This window comes from Thalia democratica, chromosome 7, assembly GCF_965202585.1.
Source record: "Thalia democratica chromosome 7, ktThaDemo2.hap1.1, whole genome shotgun sequence".
Classification (NCBI taxonomy): Eukaryota; Metazoa; Chordata; class Thaliacea; order Salpida; family Salpidae; genus Thalia; species Thalia democratica.
In genome coordinates, this window is record NC_139171.1 from 39,451,874 (window position 1) to 39,477,777 (window position 25,904).

The following is a 25,904-nucleotide window of genomic DNA, read 5'->3' on the forward strand; positions in this document are numbered from 1 at the left end:
ACTTTTTTTTTTGTTAAAAATAGAAATTAACTAATTGTAGCTGTTGTATTATTTTATTTGTTTCATTTAAGTCTAAAGCTTATATTTCCTTTTTCTTCTAAAAATGTAAAAATAAAATTGCTTCTGACAGTGCTTTTTCGCAAGTCTTGGTTAGATAAAGAGAAAATACAGAGCAGGAGAAACTTAAGAGCTAATTAGACTAAAACGCGTGCAAATACTGATGCAACTAAAATAAAGTTTAGAAAAATATAAAATAATGATATATAAATTAGGTTTAAAACTTTTATTTAAAACAAAAAAGTACAATTTTAAGTATAATTTATGGAATTACAAACCCGTAACAGAACTTTTTGTACAATGCATAATAAAAATTTCAAAAGACGGATTTTCTCTTTTCTAAATTCAATTTATTGTTTCACTATTTCGCATGCTCGTTTTTTCTGTACAAAAGTATCTTCGTGCAATTTTGTCCCCTTGTGCAATTTTGTACACTCGCGCAATTTTAACACCTACCCATGTAAAACTTTATTTATTATATTTTTTTTAATCTTGTTTTATTTCATATTTAAATTTAGTATAATTATAATATAATTTATGTTTACATCAATACATGTCTATTTTTAAATAAGGATTATTTTAAGTATGATAAAATTCTAGTTTTATTTTTATTAAAATAAAATTTTAATTTATAATAGTTTTTAAACACATTAATTTAGTTTAAATAAAAAAAAGGTTTTACATATTGAAAAAAAATTAAATAAAATTAATTTAAACCTGGTTAAATTAGAATGAACTACACTAGCACATGCTTATTATTTTTTTTATAAAACATAAAGGTTTTATTATATTTTTTATTTAGTTATTTTAAGTTGATATTTTTTGTGCAAAATTGACCCTCCGTGCAAAACTGTCTGTCGTGCAAAATTGACCTTCCGTGCAAAATTGTAACTCGTGCAAATTCGACTTTCCGTGCAAAATAGTCTTCGTGCAATTTTGTCCCCTCGTGCAATTTTGTGCCCGCGTGCAAATTAGTCTTCGTGCAAAAGTATCTTCGTGCAATTTTGTACACTCGTGCAATTTTGTTCTCGTGCAATTTAGTCCCCGCGTGCAATTTAGTAACCTCGCGCACTTTTGTCTTCGCGCAATTTAGACCCGTTCCCGCATTTTTGTTATGAAAATATAAAATTTTTAAAGATAAAAAATGGTAAAATAAACTTTACACAATTATTAAGTGTATTGTTAAACAAATATATTTTTTAAGAAAGCAAACAGAACAATTCTTGTTTAGAAGTAAAAGAAGAAAATAGAAACAATCACAGAAAAGAAGAAAATTTTGATGCATTTTTAGTAAAAATGGTTTGACATTGATATTAAAAACTTACTTTTTATATCTAATATTAGTTATACTTTTTCTTTCAGACAAATGGACTGTCTTTTCCTGCTTTTGTATCATCACATCAAAAAATTGTTGACTCACATTATTGTAACAACTTCTGGGTAAATTTTGTTTAGTTGCTAAATTAGGTCAAGTTTAATATTGGTTTAACAGATTTAAAACAAGAATCAATTCAAACTGAAGAATCATATATTTAGATTAAAAATTATTAAAAAATTACAGTAACTTCGTTTCAACGCAAAACGGATTTTCAAACTGTGATTCTGCAATAAAAAAATGACTATTTATGATTATGATTAGTTATGAAAATAACAAACTCTGCAAAAATTAAATAAATTTTAGGTTAAAATATGTTTAAAATTTGAATACTATACCATGCCTAATTAGATTATTGTACAGAAGTAAAAAAAATAGTAATGAAGTTAAGATAATATTTCTGAAAAAAAAGGTTAATCAATTTTCATAAAATTAGTTAATTAATTTTAATAGAATTGATAACTGTTAAATTTTTTTAAGGTTACTAGATAACTATTTTTGTGAATTTATTAGTTATAAATTATACTGTGTTTATAGTGTTAAAATTTTTTTTTATTTTAATTTAAACCAAAGTGAAATGTTTTTGTTTTAAATATCTCCTTGATTTTTCAAATAAGCCATTTTTATTTAAAACTATGTTATATTTTAAAATGTTAATTAATACACGTCTAATCAAACAACTCAAAATTGTAAACAACATATAATGAGTTTGTTTTTTTATATTATTTACATAAATCTTAACTAAACTTAATTTATATATTTTTATTTCTGTACAATAACCTAATTAGCTATTATATAATATTCTAATTTATGCAGAACATTTTTTCCTAAAATTTAACTACATTTTACTAATATTTTATGATTTTTTGTATTGTTTGTTATTTTAATAATGTTTTTGTTGCTCAATTATAATTTGAAAATTAGTTTTACGGTGAAACTGACTAGCTGTAAACTTTATAATAAATTATAATTAAAAAAATTAAATTTGATATATGTTTACAGAGTTTTAATAAAAATATAATTTAATTGCTATAAAAAGTTTTTAGATTTTATCATACTGGATTGCAATAAATCTTATTAGTTAGTAAAATGTAGGATTTAATCACACCAAATGATCATCAGACCACAAGCCTTTGGTAGACTGAGAACCCGGATTGTTTTTATTGAAACTTGTCAGTCAGCAGCAAGGGAAAGACATGCAGTTGCCAATCTACAATTTGTGTATCATGTTTTACCATGAAGGTACTGTTTGCCATTATTGTTCAGTGAATTTGGTGTGTCTTTTGCCGTGCAAATTTTAATACATTGTCAATTGATCGTATTTAAAACAAGCGTACCAGCTGTCTTGCCTAGAGGATAACAGTAAATAAAAGCTGATGTCATTTATCAATCAGTACCAGCAAGCGGTACCTTTGGTAAAATATTAAATACCGTTTGTAGGTTGATGACTGCAGGTTTTTTTGTTACGTCTGACTGACAAGTTTCAACAAGAACAAAACCGGGGTGTCAGTCTACCAAAAGCTTGTGGTCTGATGATTGATTTGGTATGACCAAACCTTGTAAACTTGCTTGTCTCACGGCATAAGAAAATAGCTCTGTAGACTTTTGCTGATGTTATCTTTAAAAGTCAAATGTTACAAATGATTAAGTATTTTAATCAAACATGATTCTGTATTTTTGTTAAAATTCATTATTTTTGATAGACTTAATATAGCTTTCAAAATGCACTTTAATGCTTTAACCTATATTAGGAATTAAATTATATATAATTTTTGTAAATTAAACCTTTAAGCAAGATACAAGTGACTCATCAGGATTTCATATAGTGTACAGCAAAGTAATGCAAGACAAGCGCAAGTGTTTAGAGCTGACCAAACTATTAGAGGCAAGGTATTTGAATATTTATCTTTTTTAAAGGTTGAGTTTTGACATTAGATATTATCCAATAGAGAGCAGCTTGAACTACAATACTCAAAAGGTCTTGCCAATATTTCAAATTGCCTGCATGGTTCAAGGCTTTCTGGGTATATTTAAAAGCTTTTTACTTTTCTTAATGCAGTGTATATAAGTATTTAAATAATGTTTTTATTGTAAAAGACACAGTTTTATCAAAAAAATCTTATTATACACTAATTAAATATTTTTGAAAATAATAAGGGTATTTTAGTGTTCTTGTTTTTCCATAAATTGGCATAAAATACTTTGTTTTTACACATATTAGGAGTGTACTTCTGTAGTAAATTTATTTAAATTCTAATGGTTTTTATTTAAGTCAAATAGTTATTAAGAATTAGATTATTTATACTTATTAAAATAATAATTAATTTTCTAAAGAACTTTTGGTGAAGCTTGGAAACAGCTAAAAAATTCAACAAAGTTTCAGTCTAAATCTCACTATAATTTCGCATCTATGGTTAGTTGATAAATTTTAGAATAGTTTAACAGATTGAATTTAATTAATTTAGATTAACTTTTTTATTTTAGTTAAATCAGTTAAAGTTTTGTAATTTGCGTTGTTTTAGAAAAATATTTATTGTCACTAAAATATTTTTTTAGTAGCAAGATGAATAAAATATTTTATTTTAAGTAATATATAATTTACAAATTTTATTTTAAGCGTAGGTTCTGAATTTGTTAGGCTGAGAAAAAACATATGTGTGTGTATGCTTGACATATTTAAATATTTGAAACAGAACCCTAATTACAAATAAAATTTACTTTGGTTTTAGTATTATATTTTTTAGATCTAATAAAAACCTTGTAACTTTAGCAATTCAGTTTTGCTTAGTGATATTTTGTTTTGTGAGAGTAGTAAGTCCATTAATTTTTGACAAACTGTAACCAAAACTTATTTTGACTAGTTAAAAAGCCAGGTTTGTTAAAAGCAGGGTTGCCACAAAATTTGGAATCCTGAAAGAACCTGGAATATGACAATATAGGCTAAAAGAAACCTGGAATTTAAGAAATTTTGAAAAATAAACCTGAAATTTTGAACAAATCACTAAAAAACCTGATATTTTGAACAAAAGTTGCTAATAAAACCTGAAAAAAATTGGAATTTTGAACAATTTTTACATGTTAAGTAGTAAAGTTTTGATCTCACACGAAAAATCTGTCATATTGTTAAAATTATTTTTGGGTCTAATTTTTGTCATCATCAAATTTTAAAAAAAAAAAAACATTTAAAGTAGCTTTACCGTATATTATCCAGTGTTTCCACTTCCCTATAAACCTCTATAAAAAATTGAAAAATGTTTTAAAATCCCTAAAAATTAAGATTTTTTTGCTTGATGTTTGAAATTTGAAAGCCAAAACAGTAACACCGCGTGGTGAAGAAACGAGTAAAAAAATTTGATATATATTTTTTTTATTTATTATTTTTTTAAATCAAGATCTTTGCAATCTCAATACAAACTTGTGACTCTATGTCACCACCTAGCGGATGAAGTTTTTTCTTTTTATTTTAAATACAATTTATCTAAAGCTTGCTTATTTAACTAAAATTAGAGCTCAAAAACCCTCGAACTTTGTAAATTTATTTTTAAGACTGTGCAAATAAACGATTAATGACATATTTTACTTTATTTACCTTAAAAATATGTTTGCAACGTTTAAAATTCATTGTTTTTTTGATAATTTCCCTTTAATTTTGCTATATCTTATGGATTTCACTATAATTTTTTCTTTGAAATTTTAGTGGAATATCATTGTTATTATACTACTTAAAACAGTTTTTAACCTTAAAATCAACTTTAAACTAAAAATAGATCCTAAAACATGTACTTTCCAAAACCTGAGAGAAATCTCCCAAAAATCAGTGGCAACCCTGTAAAAGGAAAGTTATTTCTGTTCAATTTTAAAATTTTCTTAATACTATATATTTTATAATAAATTTATTAGAATGAAATAAAAAAATATTTTATTTTACCTTAAGCTCAAAATGAATGTTATACAACCTCTACATGATCTGCATGATATAAAACGGACTGAAATAAAATCAATCAACAAGTCCATTACTAAACTACGGGTCAAAATGTTTCAAAAGTAATTTTTATTTTCAAATTATATGTAATATTTTATTTTAAAGTTAACAGGTTAAGCATAAAAAGCTAAGTTTTACATAAATTGTATATTTATTTTGTATGCAACTTTAAATTAAAATAAATATTACAGTTAAGTATTTTAAATTGTTTTTTTCCTTTGCGCATGCTGATTTTTACTTTACCACATAGAGAACGATTTGCATTGTTTATACATAGTTTTTAAAAAAAATTAATACGAATCAAAAACTTTGAGATCATTGATATAAGCTATCGAGTTATTGACATAACATTAGAAATATAACTAGTTGTTTAATCTAATAATGAATAGTCTAGGTTAGATTACTTATATTAATAAAATATGAAATTTGATTTTAGACAAGTTTATTTTAACTAGACTTTTACATAAGTATTTATTATTAAGACCTTTAGCAAAAGATATTCCTTTACTTCTGAGAATTTGTTCTATATTTTATGAACATTTTACTACAGTAGGGTAGGGACATCGGTAAGATATGCACCTCAAACCCAGGCAAAAGCGCGTACTTAACGTAAAATGTGTACTTTGCAGCTATGGAAAAAATTTATCCTATGAACACCAAATAGTAGCTTTAATCAAATTTACTTTAATTAAATACCCACTACCTAGTTTATTGTAGAATTAACAAAATCTATCAAAAATAATTGTGTATTTAGGATGATTGCTAAGTATCACTAATACCATATTTTTGTTAATTTAACTGAATTTATATAGCAAGATACCATAGTATTTTTTCAGAAATGTTTAATTCTACTTGTTTTCGAGATTTATTGGGTACTTCTTTAAAGGCTTACCTTATGAATATCTCTACTGTATACTTAAATACATAAGGCAATTAATAGTTTTATTATATTTTCAAAATTTTTAAGCTTTTTTTGAGTTGTTTACTTTTTATTAGTTCTTAAATCTAAACTAAAAGAGGTTAAAGTCATAATAAAATACTTATAATTACTAAACTGTTGTTTATATTTATTTTTCTTTATACTTTACTAATTTACTTTCATATGAGTGAGTGTATGGTTTTATTAAGTTATACAACCTTCAGTTGCCTTAGATAAAAAAGCCATTTGTAAAAGTATTAGTGAAGATCAAAAATTTCAAACACTCTCAGTTGTGTGCTGAATTATTGTGTGCTGAATTTATAGGTATATTTTAAAAATTTAGGTACAATCAACTTGAAACAACAGGAAATCATTTTCTTCAACTAGATGAGGATTTGCAGGAAAAAATTAACAAAAATGAAGTTTGTTTTTAATAAAAAATTATATAGTTTATTTTTAAACTTTAATAGAAAAAATGATTTTATTTTTAAATATTCTAAGATATATAAAGTGAATTAATGTTGAAATTAGTTTTGAAATCAAAAAATTATCAGGAACAATTTTGTGCTTTTGCATCTTAAATTATTTATACTTAAAATATAATATGCCTATAAACATTGTTTGATAAACTTAGGTAGGGGTATAAATACTACTAAGTAGATCCATCTTATTTATATCTTAAACTTTTTTGACTTATCGTATATTTCAATTTACGTACTAATATAAGTTTGAATATTTTATACTTAAACTAGTCGAACTTTTTTTCAATGACTTAAAACAAGTTGTTTATTATCTTCTTACCATTATTAGTTTGACTTGTTTCCTTTCAATAAACTATTAAAGGCAATTTAAAGTAATAGGGAAGGGGTAAGGACACTGTGTTAGCAAAAAAATAAAATTAATTTTCATACAAAAACCTAAACTATAAAATTTAAGTCACTTTTTATAGATTATAAGTTTCGTTTATTTTTAAGATACATTTAGTTTTGTAAAAAGGTAAAAGACATAACTATTTCGTTGTCTATTTCTAGGGAAATAAAAGTAAATTAAAAATGTAAATTTATATTTTTATAATTCACTTCCAACTTTAAAGAAATAAACATTAATATTTCAATTTGTTCACGCCGTTAAGTTTGAATTAAATTGCTCTTGATTGCCTTTTTAAATTGCATCTTTGACACGAACTTGTTAAACACCAAATATGATCCCCGTATAAATCCATAGTTTCTGCATTTTTTGTTAGTTTATGACTAATTTCTGGTAGTTAAAATAAAGACCACGTTGTAAATCTAGATCTAAATGAAGTGTTTCATACTAGTAAATAGATTGCAATTAATATATTATACGTTTTGGCTGCATGAAAATGTGTACTGGTTTAATTAAATTTTTAACTATATGTTCAAACTTAAACTTATCTTTTAATTTTATCTTATATTTAGAATATGTCTTCAATTTGTAAAATTTAGAGAAGCATGTAAAGCGTACTTATTTTTGTTTTATCTTAGAGTAGTCTAGAACTTAGTACCGGTAAGCTTTAATAATAATATTAAATATTTTATCCACTTACTAAAAAGCGTCATTATAAATTTTACTCTATTACAATAATCATAATTTAAAATAAAACTTTTGTATTTCATTATTAATATTACTGTATATTATTATTGTAATATATTGTATATAATTATTGTATTATTTTACACTAAGATATGTTTTTGTTTTTCTATGTCATTATAAACTTTTAGATGAATAAATTTTACCAAAAATCTATTATTTAAATAAAAGGTTGTTTAAAGTATGAAAAAATTTTTTAGCCTGAAGAACAAATTAACAAAGCGATGGCTTATAGAAATGCAGTTTGTAAGTTTAAATATTTTTTTAAGCTAAAATAATTTTGAATACATTCTCAAGTTTATAACAAGTATTCAGTTTTATATCTATTATCTCCCTTCAAGTTTTAACTTAAACAATTTAACTTTTAAGCGAATTTTTTAAACTTTTTCAGGTCAAAGTTGAGTTTAATTAAACTATTTCGATAGTTAATGTTTATGTTTAAAAATAAATACTAATTACGCTTATATAAAGTTTATTTAATAATAGTTGTAATTTCTTTTAAGAAGCTTTATTTACTAAAAATTAAAATAATATAGTTTTATAAAATGTAATAATAAAAAAAAAAATGTATCAGTTTTAACAATATTTTTACTTTAAAAATATATATCTTGATATGATTATTATATATACCAATGATATAGGATTAAAATAATTGATTTTTGATGCATTTAATAAAAAAGCTAAACTTATAAAGATTAAATTATAATAACTTTATTTTTATTCTTTACTTTTATAAGTAAATTATATGAATTATTTCGCAAAAATTTACAAAGTATGCAATAGTGTTTAATATATATATTCAAATTAGAACATTTCGAAACACTTCTATTTGTATTAAGTAGTTGTAATAAAGTAGACATTAGTCAGAATCGTATTATAAAATTAAAAAAATTAAATTGCTAGTAAAATTATATCTTTTTCAGCAGAAGAAATATCAGTTTTAGTAAAAGAGTATAATAAGCTGTTACACAGTTGGTCTGATAATACTATTTCATCTTTTGAGTTTATTGAAAACGAAGAAACTAGTAGAGTTGAAAAAATTTCCGAACTACTTGATACTTATTGTCAATTAAATAGAGACTGCTCTAAAGATTCTAGCAAAGTAAGTTTGATTGTCTATAATTTTTAAGTACGTGCCAGTTATTTTGCTACTTAAGAAGTTATATTTATTAATTATTTGTTTTTCATGACTTATATTTTGTTTTTAAGTGTATAAAACATGGTTGCCACAAGACCTGGAATCCTGGAAAACCCTGGAATTTGACAATTTAGGCTAAAAAAACCTGGAATTTGAGAAATATTGAAAAAAACCGAAATTTTAAACAATTTCTACATGATTAATAGTAAAATTTTTATATGACATGAAAAATCTATCATATCGATATAAAAATTTTGTCATCATCAAACTTTTTTTTATTTAATAAAACACAATTAAAGTAGCTTTACAGTATCTTTTCATTATTATTATACTATTTAACACAGTTTTTAACCTTAAACTTAACTTTAAACTAAAAATAGACCTTAAAACGTGTACTTTCAAAAACCTGGAAGAAATTTCTAAAAAATCTGTGGCAACCTTGATAAAAGTATACTGGAATATTTTGAAATTAAAAAAAAAAAAAAGTTTAATAGTTTTTTACTGTTGCAACTCTTAGAATTTGTAATACTACTTTCAATAACACGTAGTTATCTGATTTAATTTAACCTAATTTAACTTATTCTTCCTACTTAACTATATTAAAGTTTAACAAATATGCATCAACTTTAAAGTATAAACAAATTTACCAGGCAGTTAACAAGCTGCAAACATGTTGCGATAATATAAACCCGCACGAGGATAGGAAAGACTGGGTCAACGAAAATGCGACTGGCTCCGTTTGCCCCATAGACCTTGTCATTTGATTGCTATTAGCAGTATTTGTTAAGTTTCTTAATAAAAGTGTCAAATGATTTTTTAATATAAGAAGAAACTATTTAACTATAATAGAATTAAATAAGCTTGTTAAAAGTTAAAATTTCCTATAAAAAAACGGTATAATATTGTTTTTATTAATTTGTAAAAACCTACTTATTTTAATAAGTGTAGTAGTCTTTCTTGTGCAATTTCAACTCTACTTTTTTAAGTAATTGTTTTCTACTTCAAAATATTTATTAAATTTATTTTCTAATATTGGAGTTTTATCAGGGCTGACACTCACTCGGGGTGTAACGAAATTTAAAAAAAACTTGAAGCCAACTTAAACTAATTTATTTTTTATAAATTTTCTGCAAACTAAAACTTGATATTTTTTTGAAATGCCATGATAGCTTTGGAATTGCAAGTTAATTTTTATCAAAAATGATGTGTCTAAATTTAAATATAAGTTTTTTTTTCGCGTTTATAATTAGTTTATAAATTTAACTTGATTATTAGTACTTTTTAGTCTTTTACTACTTTAAGTAATTTTTGTTGTACATGAATTTTTAATTTATCTACTAAAATTAGTCAGGTTAAAGGTAGTTAGTAATTGTTCGATATTTTTCTACAAGTTTCGACAACCTTGTATTATAAGTAGATCTGCTTGATCCGTTTTTTCTATCAAGATCCTTCCGGGCCCAAATGCCTTTTTCAAATCGAAATCCGGCCGTATCCTGATACTTTAAGAAGTTGTAAGTAATTCGAGCTGGAATAAACATATAACATTTTCTTTTTCGTTTTTTACCTATAGTTATGTCCTAACTTAAGGGTGGGCAACCTACGGCCCGCAGGCCGGATGTCGTTTACAAAGCATAACTTTTTAGTCCAACAAGTTTGTTAGCTTGAAACAATTTGTGCAAATAGAAAAAAAGTTTTTTGTAGCAAACATATACAAAAATTTTTTAGTTTTCAGTACGCTACACTGATGCTTCTCGGAGTGTGCACCTTCACAAGTATTGCGTTTAGAAAATGTTCAACTAAGAGCTAGCTTAGTAGCACAATATTAATGTAAGGCAGCTAATGCTTGCAAAGTTTAATATTTTTACATATGATACTTTTTTAATACTTTAATTTTAGCCTTAATGCGCTATCTACATATTTTAAAATATTTACTTTAATAGTGTTTTAAAGAAGCTCAATGTGAATTTTTAAATTAAAATAAAGGTCTGCGATTAATTTATATAAAATAAATGTTGTTAAACAAAACATGTATATAATTAATAAAATATAAAACTCGTAAGAAAACTTTGTAAACCTGAATATATTCTTTAAATTTCCTATATTTGTTAACATACTGAAAATAACAATTAGGTAGTAAAATATTTTAATTACTAATTGGAAACTAAAGTTTATAAAGTATGTATACTTCTAAATTAGAGAAACTTTTAGCTGCATAATAACCATAATTTAAGTCTTTAGGACCTAGTACATGTAAATTATTCTTTTGCTTAGATATTAGACATTTAGGGTTAAGAACAAACTTTAATTTTTTAAAGTCTAGTAAAGTTTCATAAATAACAACTCTGCTTTGAAAGCGAGTTTATAATCAGCTACGAAGTTGTAGCCTAATGAAAAGCTGATACGAACGACTAAATTTAAGAAATGTAAACAGGCAGTTTTTTTACAAATCAACTACCGTCAAACTAAATTTTTAAATTAAAAAAAACAATATTAATTTAAAAAAAAATTTAACTATAAGCCTCTTTATGTATTTTTTGAAAAACTTTATCATCAATTATTGAGAAAGACACTATTGGTAAGCAAACATTTTCGAATTAACAACATTATTTGACAAAGTGTTTTAAAGAAAGCAACAATTTTTTATAATTTACGTTTAAATAGCAAATAACGCGTCTTCTAAAATAAATCAGGGAAATAATTCGACTGTATAACGTCTTCTGAGAATTACTCAATATTTTATAAACATTAACAAATTTTCAATAGTCTTGTGACGCACACTAGCCTTTAGAAACTAAAAGCACCACCTGTTCATGAAACCAATTTTATAAACACTTTAAATTACGAATCGCATTAAAAAATTACAGACTTTTTATCAATTTAACGCAGGGTTATCCAAGCTCATTTTTATAATTGCTTCCCTGGCATAGATTTTTAAAATAATCGTTCTTTTACTATCTAGATACCCAATTACATTATTTAATTTGACTTAATTAGTACCTTCTTATAGCCAAAACCGCCCCTATCGGGCAAATTGCTTATTTTGGTAAACTGTTGTTTAACGCATTAGTATTGTAGAATCTAGTAAAAGTTGTTAGCAAAGCTAAGAAAATTTTAAACATCAAGTAATTAGCACTAGACTACTTTGTGCGATTGCCGTTGCAGCCTGAAACCGGTTTTTAGAATTCTTCAAGCATTCATAATCCCAAGGAAAGGAACAATTATTACGCAAAGTAGTTGTAAATTTGTAATTTAAGTAATCTGTAGTTATTTTCGAAAAAAAAAAAAAAATCAAGTCGAAAACGACTTGTTTTAATGTTACAACTCTTGTATTAAAGGAGATGTATACTTTTATTATATATAAACTAAATATGTTAAGCAAAAGTATTAAGAAGTAAAAAAAGATATTTTATACAAAACAAATTATATATATGTTTTGTATTTTACTTGATTAAACAATTGTATATAGCACGTCTAAAAATTATCAAACAAGTTTCAAAACTGTATATATTTATCAAATATTTACAGGGTTGCTACTTTACCTGGAATAACCTCGAATTTGACAACTTAGGCTAAAATAACCTGGAGAACACGGATTTTGAGAAATTTTGAAAAAAAACCTGGAATTATTGATCAAAAAACCTGGAGTTTTTAACGTTTTCAACTGTAAAATTTTGATTTGATACAAAAAATCTATCACATAATTAAGATTTTTTGTCATCATCAAAAATTTTTTTTATTAAAAAATACATTTAATGTAACTTTACAGTATCTTTTCAATATTTTTATACTATTTAACACAGTTTCTTAAATAGAAATTAACTTAAAACTAAAAATAGACCCAAAAATGTGTACTTTTAAAAACCTGGAAGAAATTTGATAAAACGAGTGGCAACCCTGTATTTACTGCATAAAAGAAAAAAATAGGGTTTTTGGTTGTATATAGTTAGACATAATAAACAATACATTTAACGTAAAGTAAATTTTTATTCAAAAATTTTAAGAATCTATACTTGGCATGGGTAGGAGTCTAATATGCACAAAGGGTCAAATATGCACGAAGACGCTTTTGCACTATGACCCTTTTGCACGGGCTAAACAAAAGTTTTTTTTTAATCAATTTTAAATTATTATTACTTTACTATCACTATTACCCCTAACCCTTAACCTCAGTCGGTAATTTTTTTATTGTTAAATTATTATATTATTTGATTATAAATTCTTTTTAGGTATATAATACATACATAATATATATATATATATAAAATAAGGTTAATGTTTAAACGTAAACACTTTCAACTGAGCCCACTTGAAGGGCTTTTAAATAATTTATTCAAATGGCGATTTTAAAAATTCTGGAACATATGTTTCACAAAGCTTTAATTTTTCATAAAGCTTTGATCATCAGCCAGTTAAATTCAAAATACAAAGCACTGTACTAAACAAAGATACAAAAGTTATGCAAAAAAACAAAAAACAGCATGACGTAATATTGTACATTACAAATATTCAGTACAAAAATCGATCTACCTTCTAACTAATTAAACAACTAAATAAGCCGTTATGTGTGCGTTAAAAAAGGAAGGTTGTTTAAATAAGCGAAGCGAATTTATATCGTCTTGTCGACATATAAAAAAGCTTCTTTTAAAACACAACAAATTTTGAAGCATTTTATAGTCAATTAACTGTTGTTTTCGTTAATTTTAGTTGTTTAATTAGTTAGAAGGTAGATCGATTTTTGTACTGAGTATTTGTAATGTACAATATTACGTCATACTGTTTTTTGTTTTTTTGCATAACTTTTGTATCTTTGTTTAGTACAGTGCTTTGTATTTTGAATTTAACTGGCTGATGATCAAAGCTTTATGAAAAATTAAAGCTTTGTGAAACATATGTTCCAGAATTTTTAAAATCGCCATTTGAATAAATTATATATATATATATACATTATGATTTTAAATTGAACTGGCTGATGATTAAAGCGTTTTGCTTTATGAAACATATGTACCAGTATTTTTAAAATCGTACTTTTCCAAAAAATTGTTTAAAATCTCTTCTAGTTGGCTCTGTAGAAGATGTTTAAGTTTGAATAATAACCTTATTATATAGGATATATATTCTATCACTGTTACTCCTTACCCTCAGTCGGTGACTTTTTTTTTATAGTTTATTTTATTTATTTTTCTCTAGTTTTTTTGTATTTTCAATTTCAATATGACTGTTTCCCCTTACCTTCGGTCGGTAACTTTTTATTTATTTATTTTTCAATTAATTATCTTTTTTTTTACTATTTTTAATCTTAATCTTGTGCAAAAAAGAACCCTTCGTGCAAAATTGTCTTCGTGCTAAAATGTCTTCTTGAAAAAATTTCTCTACGTGCAATAGAGTCTTCGTGCAAAAGTGTTCTTCGTGCATATTTGACCCTTCGTGCATATTAAACCCGTTTCCATTTGACATATAGCATTTTACAAGTAATATAAAAACAGTTATATGATAGAAACATCACATACAGATTAAAAAAAATCTAGTATTCAAAGTATTAGGTATAGATTTACTACTTAAATTATGATAGAAAATAATTCATTGTTAATCAACGTTATTATTTATTTATTTATTTTATTCTTGTGTCCACTTTTAAGTGAAAATAGACTTTTTTTAGATCTTCTCTGTATAACTTTTTAAAACAAATACAGTTTTAAAGAAAAATTTTAATAGCATATATAAAAAACAATTGTGATGATAATAATGTAACAACTCGTTATAAAACTTTAGAATCAAATTTAAGCGTAGAAAACAGTTTGAAAGTGTTATTATAATTCTTTTTAATTATAAATAAAAATAAGGGTAAACAAAATGTATGTAATAGCTGTAACTGTTGTAATGCAATTTAATAGTTTTTTGTTGTTAAACTTAAATTAATTAAAAATAAACTTAATTTTTTAATATCTAGCTTTTACAAAGGTTTCTAAAAATTTTCTAAAGCAATTTCAAACCAGTTAAGTAATTTTTCATTGAAGCATTTGACATAAAGCAGGGTTCCAAAACTCATATACACAATCGCCCCTTTGAAAAAAATGTGTCCTACTTTTTTTACTCTTCACTACAAACCGAAGAACAAATATTGTATGTTATCTTCATAAAAGTTCTGTAACTGCTTTAAATTTTAAAACTGCTCCCCTTTGGCCCCCTTATTAGTTGTTGCGCCCGACTTACTAAAGTTGCCCAAAAAAGAACCATATCGTCCTCTTTGGTATACCCTAGTCTAGAGGAGTCAATTAAACTTGAAAATTGTAAAAACGTTTAGTTTTGTAGCAAAATGAATTAACTTAAGCCCCCTGTACATTTCTGAGTTTTGACATATAAAAGTATGTATAAATATAAACAACTTTAAAATTGACAGTACTAGAAGGAAGAGTTAATTTGTTATCAAGTTTAGTTTTTTTTTGTATCAATATCAATGTTAGAAGTAAAAACTATCTAAAGCTAACTAAAATAAATAAAACATTTAATTAAAGTTGTTTTCAACTGTTCGATTAAAATTTTAAAGTTTTTAAATCTAATTGGATTTTAATAGCTGAAATTAAAAAAAAAAAAAAGAAATACTATACTTTTTTAAATCAATATTTAGCTGGTTTTTAATTAATGTTTAAAATTAACTATAAAATATACTTTGCTGGAACGATAATTAGTTTTAAATAGTTTATTCAGCAACACAGAACACATTTTAATATACAGTACTCTACAAAACAAAATGCTAATCAGTACATAAAAACTTGAAGCATAAAATAAAACTGTACAGAAAAGCTTGAAGTTTTTCTAACATGATAAATTTTTCTAAAAAACGCTAACAGGAAAGAAATATTGCAATGAATCTTTGTGTGTATTTATACTATCTGTGTACATATACAATAATTCTCAACATGTTGATAATTTTAAAGAAATCTAAATGTGAAATTTTTGGTAGCAGGCTAGCAGCGGAGGTTAAAAAAAAACTATAATTTACAAAAATAGACTCAAAGTTCAAATAAAACACACTTGTATACAAAATCACAATAAAATATTATCTAAACAGGCGGCTAAAACTTGTACAGCTTCAAAAAACATTTTAATGCTTTAATTATTCTACATCATTAAACATGTATCGAAACTTATTGATTAAAAAAAAAAGAAACTTTAGTACAAAAATGTTGCATGTAACTTAGTTTGGTTGAGATGGGGTTAAAACAAAGCAGTGATTTCTTCTATGGTCTTTCCTCTGGTTTCAGGCACGCGCATGAAAGTAAAGAGCCAGAAAAACACCAGCAGCACCGTGAAGATGCAGAAAACCCAGCCGCCGATCAAGTCGGTCAAGGGCAGGTACGCGATGCACACCAAAAAGTTACCCGACCAGTTGACCAATCCGGCCACGCTGATGGCCGCGCTTCTGCTCTCATTGGCGAATATCTCGCTGGTTATGAACCACGGGATGCTGCCGGGTCCCGATTGGAAGAACACGACGAACAGCATGATGGCGACTATGGCGGTTATGGCCGCTGGCTTGCTCGACTCGCTGTACTGCAGGGTTATGGTGAGAACGAGAGCGCAGCACGCTATTCCTCCCAGGCCGAACAAGTGCAAGAACCTCCTGCCGGCTTTTTCCATCAGAGGGATGGAGATGGCGCAGAAGACGACGTTCACCGCGCCCAAGCAGCTCGTCAGCGTTTGACTCGCTCCAGCGCTCATCCCGGCTTGCTTGAACATCTGGCCGCTGAAATTGAACACCGCGTTGATGCCTGAGAGCTGCTGGGACAGCTGCATTACCACTGCGACAACCAGAGCGGAACGCAGACTTTTTGATCTGACAAGCTGCAGAATCGATAGGTCATCTGAGCGCACTTCGTTTTTACCTTTTGAGAGAGATTCCATTTCATCACTAACATTGTTTGTTTTTCGCAGCCAGCAAAGGGCACTCATTGCTTTTTCTTCATTGTGTTTAATGAGAAAAGCAGGCGATTCAGGACAAATAAAGAACAGAAAAGCCTGAATGGCGGAAACTAATAGCGGAACGCACAACAAAATATGCCACTTGTCGCTTGTACCAAAAACGCTTTCCATCCCCAAAAGGTTTGAAACCAGTATTGCGGTCACGATTCCCATTTGGTGGAAGACTCCTAGTGCGCCTCTTAAGTTGACAGGTGCAACTTCGGTAATGTAGAGAGGGGACAATCCGGTGAAAACTCCGCAGTTGACTCCGAAGAGGAAGCGCGCAACAACGAGCCAGTAGAACACTTGAGTGTAGTACGAAATGATGACGCAAAGACAAGCGGCAAGTACAACGGTGTTGTTCAGCAGCATGGACCTTTTTCTTCCGTACCTATTGTAAGTTTACTCATGTAGTCATATATGAAAATATGATATACAAATGTTGTTTAGTTTTAAAGTAAAACTTTACAATGCAAATAAACTTTCTACTTAAATCTTTGAACTTAAGCTGGAAATAATTTACTTAGTTTTTGCTTAGGAAATGAAAACAATTACAAATTTGTTTAAAAATAAAAAAGTTAGTGGTTATAAAAATGAAATTTAAAGTTGTTAAGTAATTAAGATAACTGTTTTTTTTGTAAGCTTTATTCAAAATAACTTAAATAATAATTTAACTTAATTAACTTTAATTGTTAACTACATTTATTATTTACAAAAAGCAGTGTACTACAGCCACTATTTGTTTTATAATACATTAGACTAATAAAATAGCTTAGAAACAACTTTAATTTTTAAACACAGTTGTTCATCTTCTATCAATAAACAAGCATATTTAAAAAAAAATTAAGTTATAATATAGCTTAATTATAACTTTCATTTAAGTAGGGCGAATAGAATACTTATTTAGACTTCTACTTCCGTATAGTTACAAGTTTTAGTTTTGCCGTTTTGCAAATTTGGTAAATTTGCAAAATGGAAAAATTTGCACTAAAAACTAACAAAGGAGATAAATATTTTTGCTATAAAATATGTTTCAATAATTTTCAAAACAAAAAAAAAATTCACTGCATAAAATTTAACAAAAACGGTTCACAAATTAAAAAAATATATATAATAGTTTGGCTTGAGTTCTTTTGAAGTTGAGTTTTAGTCAATTGCAACATTGAAAATTTTTTAAGTATATTGCAAATAATAACTTTTTCATAAGTATCACAAACAATTTTACACTGAGGTAAAACTTATAGAAGAAAATGAGTAAAAAATTTGAGATAAAAAATTGATTTAACTTTAAATAATTTTATGAAAAGTGTTTTTCATTTATTTTCGTGAAATAATGTTTAATTTTGTCACCATTTTGTTAGAAATTCTTTAAAATAATTTTGCTTCACATTTAAATTGTGTATAATGTATTTGCTTTTGTAAAACTAATAGCTAGACGATTTTCAATTCTGATCATTAGATATTAAACTAAAAGTTTGTGTTTAAAACCTTACGAACTAGGTTTCTTCTTAACCTAAAAAAATTATCAAGAACCATCAAAAATTTTAACAAAATATAAAGTAGCTATTGCTTTAAAGTTAACTAATAAATTAAAATACAGTGAAACTTACTTTTAATGGTTCTTTAAAGCTGTATATTAATTGTGTTTGTTGTTAATTCTATATTATAAGTTTAGTCGTACATGAATAAAAAATAATGCTAATTTGTTTTGTAAATCAAACTACATGATTGTTTGTGTTGAATACAAAATATTACTCAATTTACTTAGTCAAGAGTTTATATAAGTTATAACAAATGCGGTAACTAGCTATCTTTTTATGACCGGTTTCGGTAAAAAAAATCTGACCTTGTTGAAAATTTACAAAATAGTTTACCAAATAGTTGGTTAGAAAGTTCATTATTTTGTAAATCAAACTACTCAACTGTGATTAAAGAGCTTCAGCAGGTTTGTTGTGAAAGTAAATTAAGTTTTGTAATTGTATGTTTAAATAGTTTTCTACTTGTCTTCAACATCTAACAAAAGCTTTATAAAATAAATCACAGTATAGCGTATGCCTAAACTACAATCAATTAGGTTTGTGTTTTAACAAACTATGCAAACAAGTTATTTTTTACATATTTACATTTTAAAGCACGAAAAAATCTGTAATATTAATCAAAAAGGTTTTGAACAATGTTTACACAGCAGTGTTTACATAGCACAAGTAGAGACAACCCCAATCGCCGATTTTCTTACTTAGCCTAAAACTAAAATTTTAGTTTTTAATACCAATTAATCAGTTGGCTTGATTTAAGTTCTCCAAAAATTATTCTTAATTTTTTTAAGGTTTTTTTTAGCAATATTTCATTTAAATTTTAAGTTAAATTTTTATAGTAAGTGCGAAATTATCACAATACTTATAAACGAAAAAAAAAAGTCATGTAGAGATAACTAATTTAAAAATTCATTAAGATAACACTCATTAAAATAACTAACAATTAAAACTGAAGTCATAAAGTGCAGCATTTTAGTTTAAAAAAATCAGAAAAGGTTTAGCATGGTTTCATTAGCATTAGAGATTTGGAATATTTTTCTCTAAAAAAAGTTCCTTATAAGCTATTTGTTGGTTCTACCAAATTTACAATACTGAACAAATAATCGACTAAAGCGAATAGTTAAAAAATCCCAAAAACAATACAATATATAAAATTGTCATGACAAAAGTCATGCTAAGCCTTTACTAAGTTTTTTTAGCACTATTTAAATTCAAAACAAATTTTCAAAGATATATTTGTAATATAAACGAAAAGAACTAATTACAAAGTTTCAACTACAGAACTTTCTGAGAAAAAATAAGTCGTTCAATATGAAATAACACTATTTCGTTTACACAATTTTTAAACAATTAGTATTTAAAAAGAAATTGGAAAAGCTAAATTTATAGAAACTTAAACCGTAACTTTTATACTTTAAGTGTAATATACCTAAAACTTTTTAATGTTAAATGATATTACTTTTAATAGTAAGAATATATAAACTTGATATTTTTTTTGGCTATTTGTATTTAGTTGGTTACAATGTTATAAATTGTTATACTGACTTAATTAGGTTGTACGTAAATTATGTTTTAGTTTTTCTTCTTCGCTTTCTATGACAATGAGTATGTACTATAGGATAAAAAAATTAACTTAAAGTAGAAATTAAAGTAAATGTATTAAAGTATTAATCCGTAGAAATATGTCAAAAATTAGTTTTTGAGAAATTAAAATACAAAATTTCTTAAGTTTTGTTTACTAAAAGAAGAAAATTCAACTACAAATTATACTTAACATGTTTACTTTTTTACAAAATATTAATCACAAATCAAACACTTCCTACCTGTCAGCGAAGTAGCCGGCAAAAAAGCTGCCGATCATTCCACCGATGGCAAAAATGGAAGTTATGAGGGAAAACCAAAACTTTTCATCAGCCGGTGCTTCGCCTGGAAACATTTTGATTGAGGAGTTGGTTATGAAAGTTTGCAGGACGCCCTGCACGTTGTTCACCACTCCGGTCTGATACCCGAACTGCACACTTCCCATCACGGCTGCAAACACCGCAGCAATCAGGTTTGTATTGAGCCCCTGCAGTTTGTTTTTTGTTTTATTTTTTGTTAATAACTTTTTTTTTGTAAAAGTTGTTTCTTTTTTTGATATGGAGTATAAGGAAAGTAAGTTTTATAACACTGATATTCTTTTTAGTTATGCTTAAATTTAATTTAATGCTTTTTTATTAGTTTGATTTTGTTTTGAGAACGTTTAACCTTGAAAAATTTTCACGGTACGCCTACTGCTTTTTATGTATTTACTATACGCCACTTGGAAATATAAACTAACTAAGTTTTGAATAATTTAAACAATTAAATTAATATATTAATGAAAGTATTTTTTTAAATTAGTAAATAATCAAACTTCATACTCACTAAATTTTACAAAGTGTTCAAAATCAAATTTGCAAGTCATCAATGACTTATCAAAAGTTTTAAATAACTTGACCGTACGAGCATAAAGTATATAAAAAACACTTTTGACTTGCTTTAAGCATGAAATATTCTAACTTAATTCAAAAATTTTAGGTATTATTTTTGCGGTAGTTTTGGTATGAAAAGACAAATGACTTTCAAATTTGGGAGTTAGCTTTGTTTTAGTTTCTTATCTTAAATATATTTTTACGTTTACAAAGATTAAGCTGATTGTAAAAACAAAAGTAAAATCTTGAAAATGCGAAATATAAAGTTTGATAAGGATATTTACTGCAGTTAAATATTTTATTTCGTTATTTTCCGTGTATAAGCTAAAATAAGTTTTACAGGTAATACGATTTTCATCATACTTTTCTATAACTTTTTTTGATGCTTTACTAATACTAAGTGTTGAAGTAACAAAACTTTTGTTAGTTTTCAAATAAAAAAACTATTGAATTTAAAATGGTAATATTTTATTCTTGTTTATTTTAGATTGTATTTGATGATTAAAAAATAGCTTATAAAGCTATGATCATAAAAGTTTTTGATGTATTTAGACCAAATATTAACCATTTTTAAATTCAAAATTCTCTGTTATAATATTTTCTATTCAGATATTATATTCAGTTAATCATTTGATCTATGTTTTATTTTAGTATTGATGTTTTTATCGTTTATTTCTTTATTAAATTTGCTTTCATGTAAATATCATTGCCTAATAAAACTATTCAAAAATTTAGAGACGGTTTTTCGTCAAACCTGTGTTTTTGTTTTGTTGGATCCTAAAAAACGCATAAGTGGTTTATAAAAAGTTAAAATATTACATTACTCAAACCTTAACTAAAATTATGAATATGTATTTACGTTCGATTGAAAAACTTTCTGATAAGTCAACAATATCTTGTAAAATTAATATTATTAACTTTTTTTTGTTTAGTAGGTATTGCCTTATGGTAGAATCAGTAAAATTGAATAACTGCTAAAAAACTTATTTAAAAAAAACATTTTTCTACAAAATTAAATGTATGTCACTTCCTTAATTTTAGCAACTTAACATAAGGTCTAAGAAAATACGAACGAAACAATAGTTGCGTTTTTTCTCAATAATCAACACTTCCTGTATGATACACTTTATTTGATTATAAATTTCCTGACAATAACAAAACTCTAGTTCAAAATAAAAAGTATTGTTATCGATACAGTTCTGTATTTAAAAGATTCCAATGATGTTCTGTTCTACTAAATTTTGAAAAGTTTTTTTTTTTCGTAAAAGCTAGTTACATATCTATGATAAGTCTGTTGTAAATACTAAAACGGACAGAAGTCGATCACATATAAAGAGAGCTTCGATGAAAACAATTTTAAAACTATTAAAAAAAAAAAAGAATATCTTTTTTTGTTGTATGAGTGATCGTTAAAATAAAGTTCTTTTTAACAAGTTTACACTTTCTTAAATTTAATAAGTCTAAAAATAACATTAGTTGTTCTTAGAATTGCCAATAGGCTAAAACTAATATCGTATTTTAGCTTGAAGTATTATTATTTTTTTTAAACATGAACAACTTTTGTATTTGTTATTACTTTTTTTAAAGATACTACACCTTACCATATTTTTTGTTTCTTATTTTACTTAATTGGATAGAAGTTTTTATTGCCAAAAAAAAAAGTTTCAGTTTGTAATTCATACTTTTTTTTTAGTTTAAAGCTTTCAAGAAATGTACAACTTATTTTGAAAAATATAGTATGCAGCTATATAGGTTTAAGTAAAAAAAATCTTAAAATAAAAGACCTTTTTATTACTTTTAGACCTCAATTTTGTTATAAGATACTTTTAAACTAATGTTTAACTTAAAATTTTTGGCTGTAGAAATATAAGATTATTCTTAATTACTTTTAAATTACGTTGTTTGCTTATAATTAAGACGAAAATAAGAAAACAATTTGTTTTTTTAAATAGTTTACCTTTATAGAATTATGACTATCATAAATACATATACTTTAATTCTACTGTATCTCTTACTTGTACTTTAAGTAAAATTTATCTTCTTAAAAAGCACAATGTAGTAAGTGACGAAATTAAATTTAATAAACACTATTACTTTAATGACTTTTATTTTCTTTTTACACATGTAAAGAACTTTTTATTACTCACATGTTTCTTAGATTCACTCTCTGATGTTTTAGTTGAGTATGAATTTAAGAGGTCTTCCTTTTCTTTTGAATCGCTGACAGATGATGACATTCTAAATGACTTTACAGTATTTTAGTTTTATAAAACTTCAACTTCTGTAAAACACTCGATATTAGTTATAAAAAAACTATAAGGTTAAAACATTAAATAGCTAAAGTCTTGGCCCTGGTAGAATTACCTAATAACAATAAGTAGCCCCCGAAAATTTAATTAAAGTGAAAAGACACAAACAAACATTTTTTTTAATCAGTAAAAAGCTAAACGAAATCATAACTACTGATAATTTAGTAGTAACAAAATGAAGCTCCTTATAATCAAGTGTTTTTTGAACAAGTGAAAGTATTAATTATTAATTGAATTAAAGGTGTTTTACTTTACAATGTTGTATCTGTTTTTTGTTTTAGGATACTCTCGATTTTTTTATACTTTCTGAAAGGTTTGTTTTGTAAGAATCGCAAACAATTAATTTTAAATGTTTGTTGTGTTTAAAAACTAATCGCTTTACTTACGCCTAAGGTAATACAACTATATTTATGTAACAAATCCTATGGTTAGTTTTGAAACTTTTCAAAACGTTTTGAAATAAATACATTGAAAAATTTAATTTTTCAGTAAACATACTTCATTTAAATATTGTTCATTGAAAAAAAAAGCGCTCAAAAAGTTTGGTCTAAGGACCTGGTGTACAAAAAAACCTTTTGGTTATCGGGTCATACTCCAAAAATACAGTTTCATACCTTGTCTAGGACATTAGTGCAATAAATTTTTGATAAATTATTTTTTTGAACTTCAGAACTTTAGTATAAGTAGTTAATGTACTAAACTACCAGAGCAAGCTATAATGTTAATAAATTTTCAAATTACTTCTCTTAAACAACAATTTAAAGTGGTTTTATTAAACTAAAACTTAAAAAAAACTTAAGCCTATATTTTTAATAAAGGTTTATTTTTACACCGCTTTTTCAGACTACTTTTTGCTTATTAGCTTTTTATTTCAAGTAAGCTACAGTCTTTTTTTTTTTTTTGACTAATTTGTTTTTTGTAACAAATCTTAATTATCATGTAAATGACAGATTTCTAAAAAGGGTTAAATTTTTAATGTATAAAGTAGCAGCTAAAAATATATTAAAAAAATTAGGTCATCAAAAATTTACAGTACATATCTTATATTTTGAAAGTATAAATACTGAATTTTAATTTTTTCAAAAGCTTAACTGTAATAATTAAAGACCAATTCCTAAAAAAAGTAAGTAAAAACAGAAAAATGTTGTAATTTTCACAAAAAAGTATGAAAGCTGCTAATGTAACTATTTCAAAGGTTCATTTTACTTACACATAATAAAATGGTAAGCTTTTCACTATTTTTCACATAATATAAATTAATTTAAAATAAAAACTGTTAAAAACATCGAAGAATAACGTTTTAGAAAAATAGTTTTACCGCGAAAATTAAATACGTATAAGAAAAACTCGTAACAAAAATCTTATAAAACGTAACCAACTTGACAATACGAAATGTAGTCCGTCGAAATATATATATATAGACAAATGCTCTATACTTGAAAAAAAAACTAAAACTTTCTGTACCTTTTTATAAAGTTGAGAGGCTTATACAACTTAGTTGATAATAAAACTTTTCAAAACAAAATTGGCAAACTATTTTTTGTTTATTTATTATATCTATTTAACCAAAGCTAAAAATTGTGTACTATTTTCTTATTCAAAGAGATTAAATATAAAACAAACTGTTGATGTTATTTTTAAGAACTATTATTTTACTTAATGTATTGAAAATCAAAACTTTAAAGATTAGCTATTTTAATTTATTACAAAATTTAACAGAATATTTGTCAATTAATCTTAAAATTACTGTTAGAAAAGCTACAACCTATCTCAACTAGCTCATTACATTTTAAACTAAGTGTAATAAAGATAAACTAAACTAAAAGTTGCAACGTAATTTAACACTTATTTCAAAATCTATCGTAAATTTTTCTTAAAAAGGCGTAAACCACAAAACATTTCTTTGTAAATTGTAAAAAAAAAATGTTTGTTAATGGTTTAATTAATTTTATATAAAATACATTAAGATGATAGCGACTATTTGTTTTTGACAAATAAAAAGAAATAAAATATTATTTTTAAAACACAGTTGTTCATTTTCTGCTAAATTTATATAAATATTTTCTATATAACTTATACAAAAGTTAATTATAAAAAATTATTTAAGTATATGAAACATAATTATATAATCATATGAAATTATTCTCTATTCCGTATAGTTGCAACTACACCAGGAAATAAAATGTATGTTATTCAAATTACGTAAAGTTTTACATTAAAAAATCATCGATACAAAAAGTTTAACAAAAGTGTGCTTTGTTTATAACATATCTAAACTCCAATTTGATTAAAAAAAAGTTCATTGGAAAGATATAAAATAGATTATTATATCGATGATATTTTATTTTACTTTGACGACAAGAATCTTCTTTACAGATCTTTTAAATTAATTTTATAGCTTTCTCCTGTGCTTGTTATATTTTAGAAATAATACTATCACCGCTTTAGTTCTCTGGGTAAAAGCATACTGGTTTTTATAATATTGCTTATAATGACTTTTTTACACTAAATCAAAAATATTATCCGACAAACGTTAATAAAGTTTTTAATGAATATTAAAAAAAAA

General features: G+C 25.4%; 2 protein-coding genes across 2 annotated transcripts; one reads left to right on the plus strand and one right to left on the minus strand.

Moving 5' to 3' along the window:
* Positions 1-3,279: 3,279 nt before the first annotated feature.
* On the plus strand, positions 3,280-9,846 carry LOC145841360 (uncharacterized). The gene is made up of 8 exons (XM_082948722.1): positions 3,280-3,322; positions 3,382-3,456; positions 3,767-3,845; positions 5,367-5,476; positions 6,677-6,755; positions 8,145-8,190; positions 8,868-9,046; positions 9,733-9,846. Exons 3-8 carry the CDS (start codon positions 3,843-3,845, stop codon positions 9,844-9,846), a joined length of 531 nt encoding a protein of 176 aa, XP_082804848.1. The 5' UTR covers positions 3,280-3,322; positions 3,382-3,456; positions 3,767-3,842.
* A 5,910-nt stretch (positions 9,847-15,756) lies between these two features.
* LOC145840185 (solute carrier family 2, facilitated glucose transporter member 1-like) lies at positions 15,757-23,312 on the minus strand. Its single transcript, XM_082947353.1, has 3 exons — positions 23,177-23,312; positions 20,400-20,644; positions 15,757-17,432 (listed from the first exon to the last, which is right to left on the minus strand). The coding sequence occupies exons 1-3, from the start codon at positions 23,264-23,266 to the stop codon at positions 16,298-16,300; spliced, it is 1,470 nt and encodes a 489-aa protein (XP_082803479.1). The 5' UTR covers positions 23,267-23,312; the 3' UTR covers positions 15,757-16,297.
* Between the last annotated feature and the right edge of the window lie 2,592 nt (positions 23,313-25,904).

Coding starts and splice junctions, on each gene's coding strand:
- LOC145841360 (XM_082948722.1), top strand. Junction 5,477..6,676: donor CGGGTCAAAATGTTTCAAAA/GTAATTTTTATT, acceptor TTAAAAATTTAG/GTACAATCAACTTGAAACAA. Junction 9,047..9,732: donor GCTCTAAAGATTCTAGCAAA/GTAAGTTTGATT, acceptor CAAATTTACCAG/GCAGTTAACAAGCTGCAAAC.
- LOC145840185 (XM_082947353.1), bottom strand. CDS start 23,266: ATGTCATCATCTGTCAGCGATTCAAAAGAAAAGGAAGACCTCTTAAAT. Junction 20,645..23,176: donor AGAGTGAATCTAAGAAACAT/GTGAGTAATAAA, acceptor AACAAACTGCAG/GGGCTCAATACAAACCTGAT. Junction 17,433..20,399: donor GCCGGCTACTTCGCTGACAG/GTAGGAAGTGTT, acceptor AACTTACAATAG/GTACGGAAGAAAAAGGTCCA.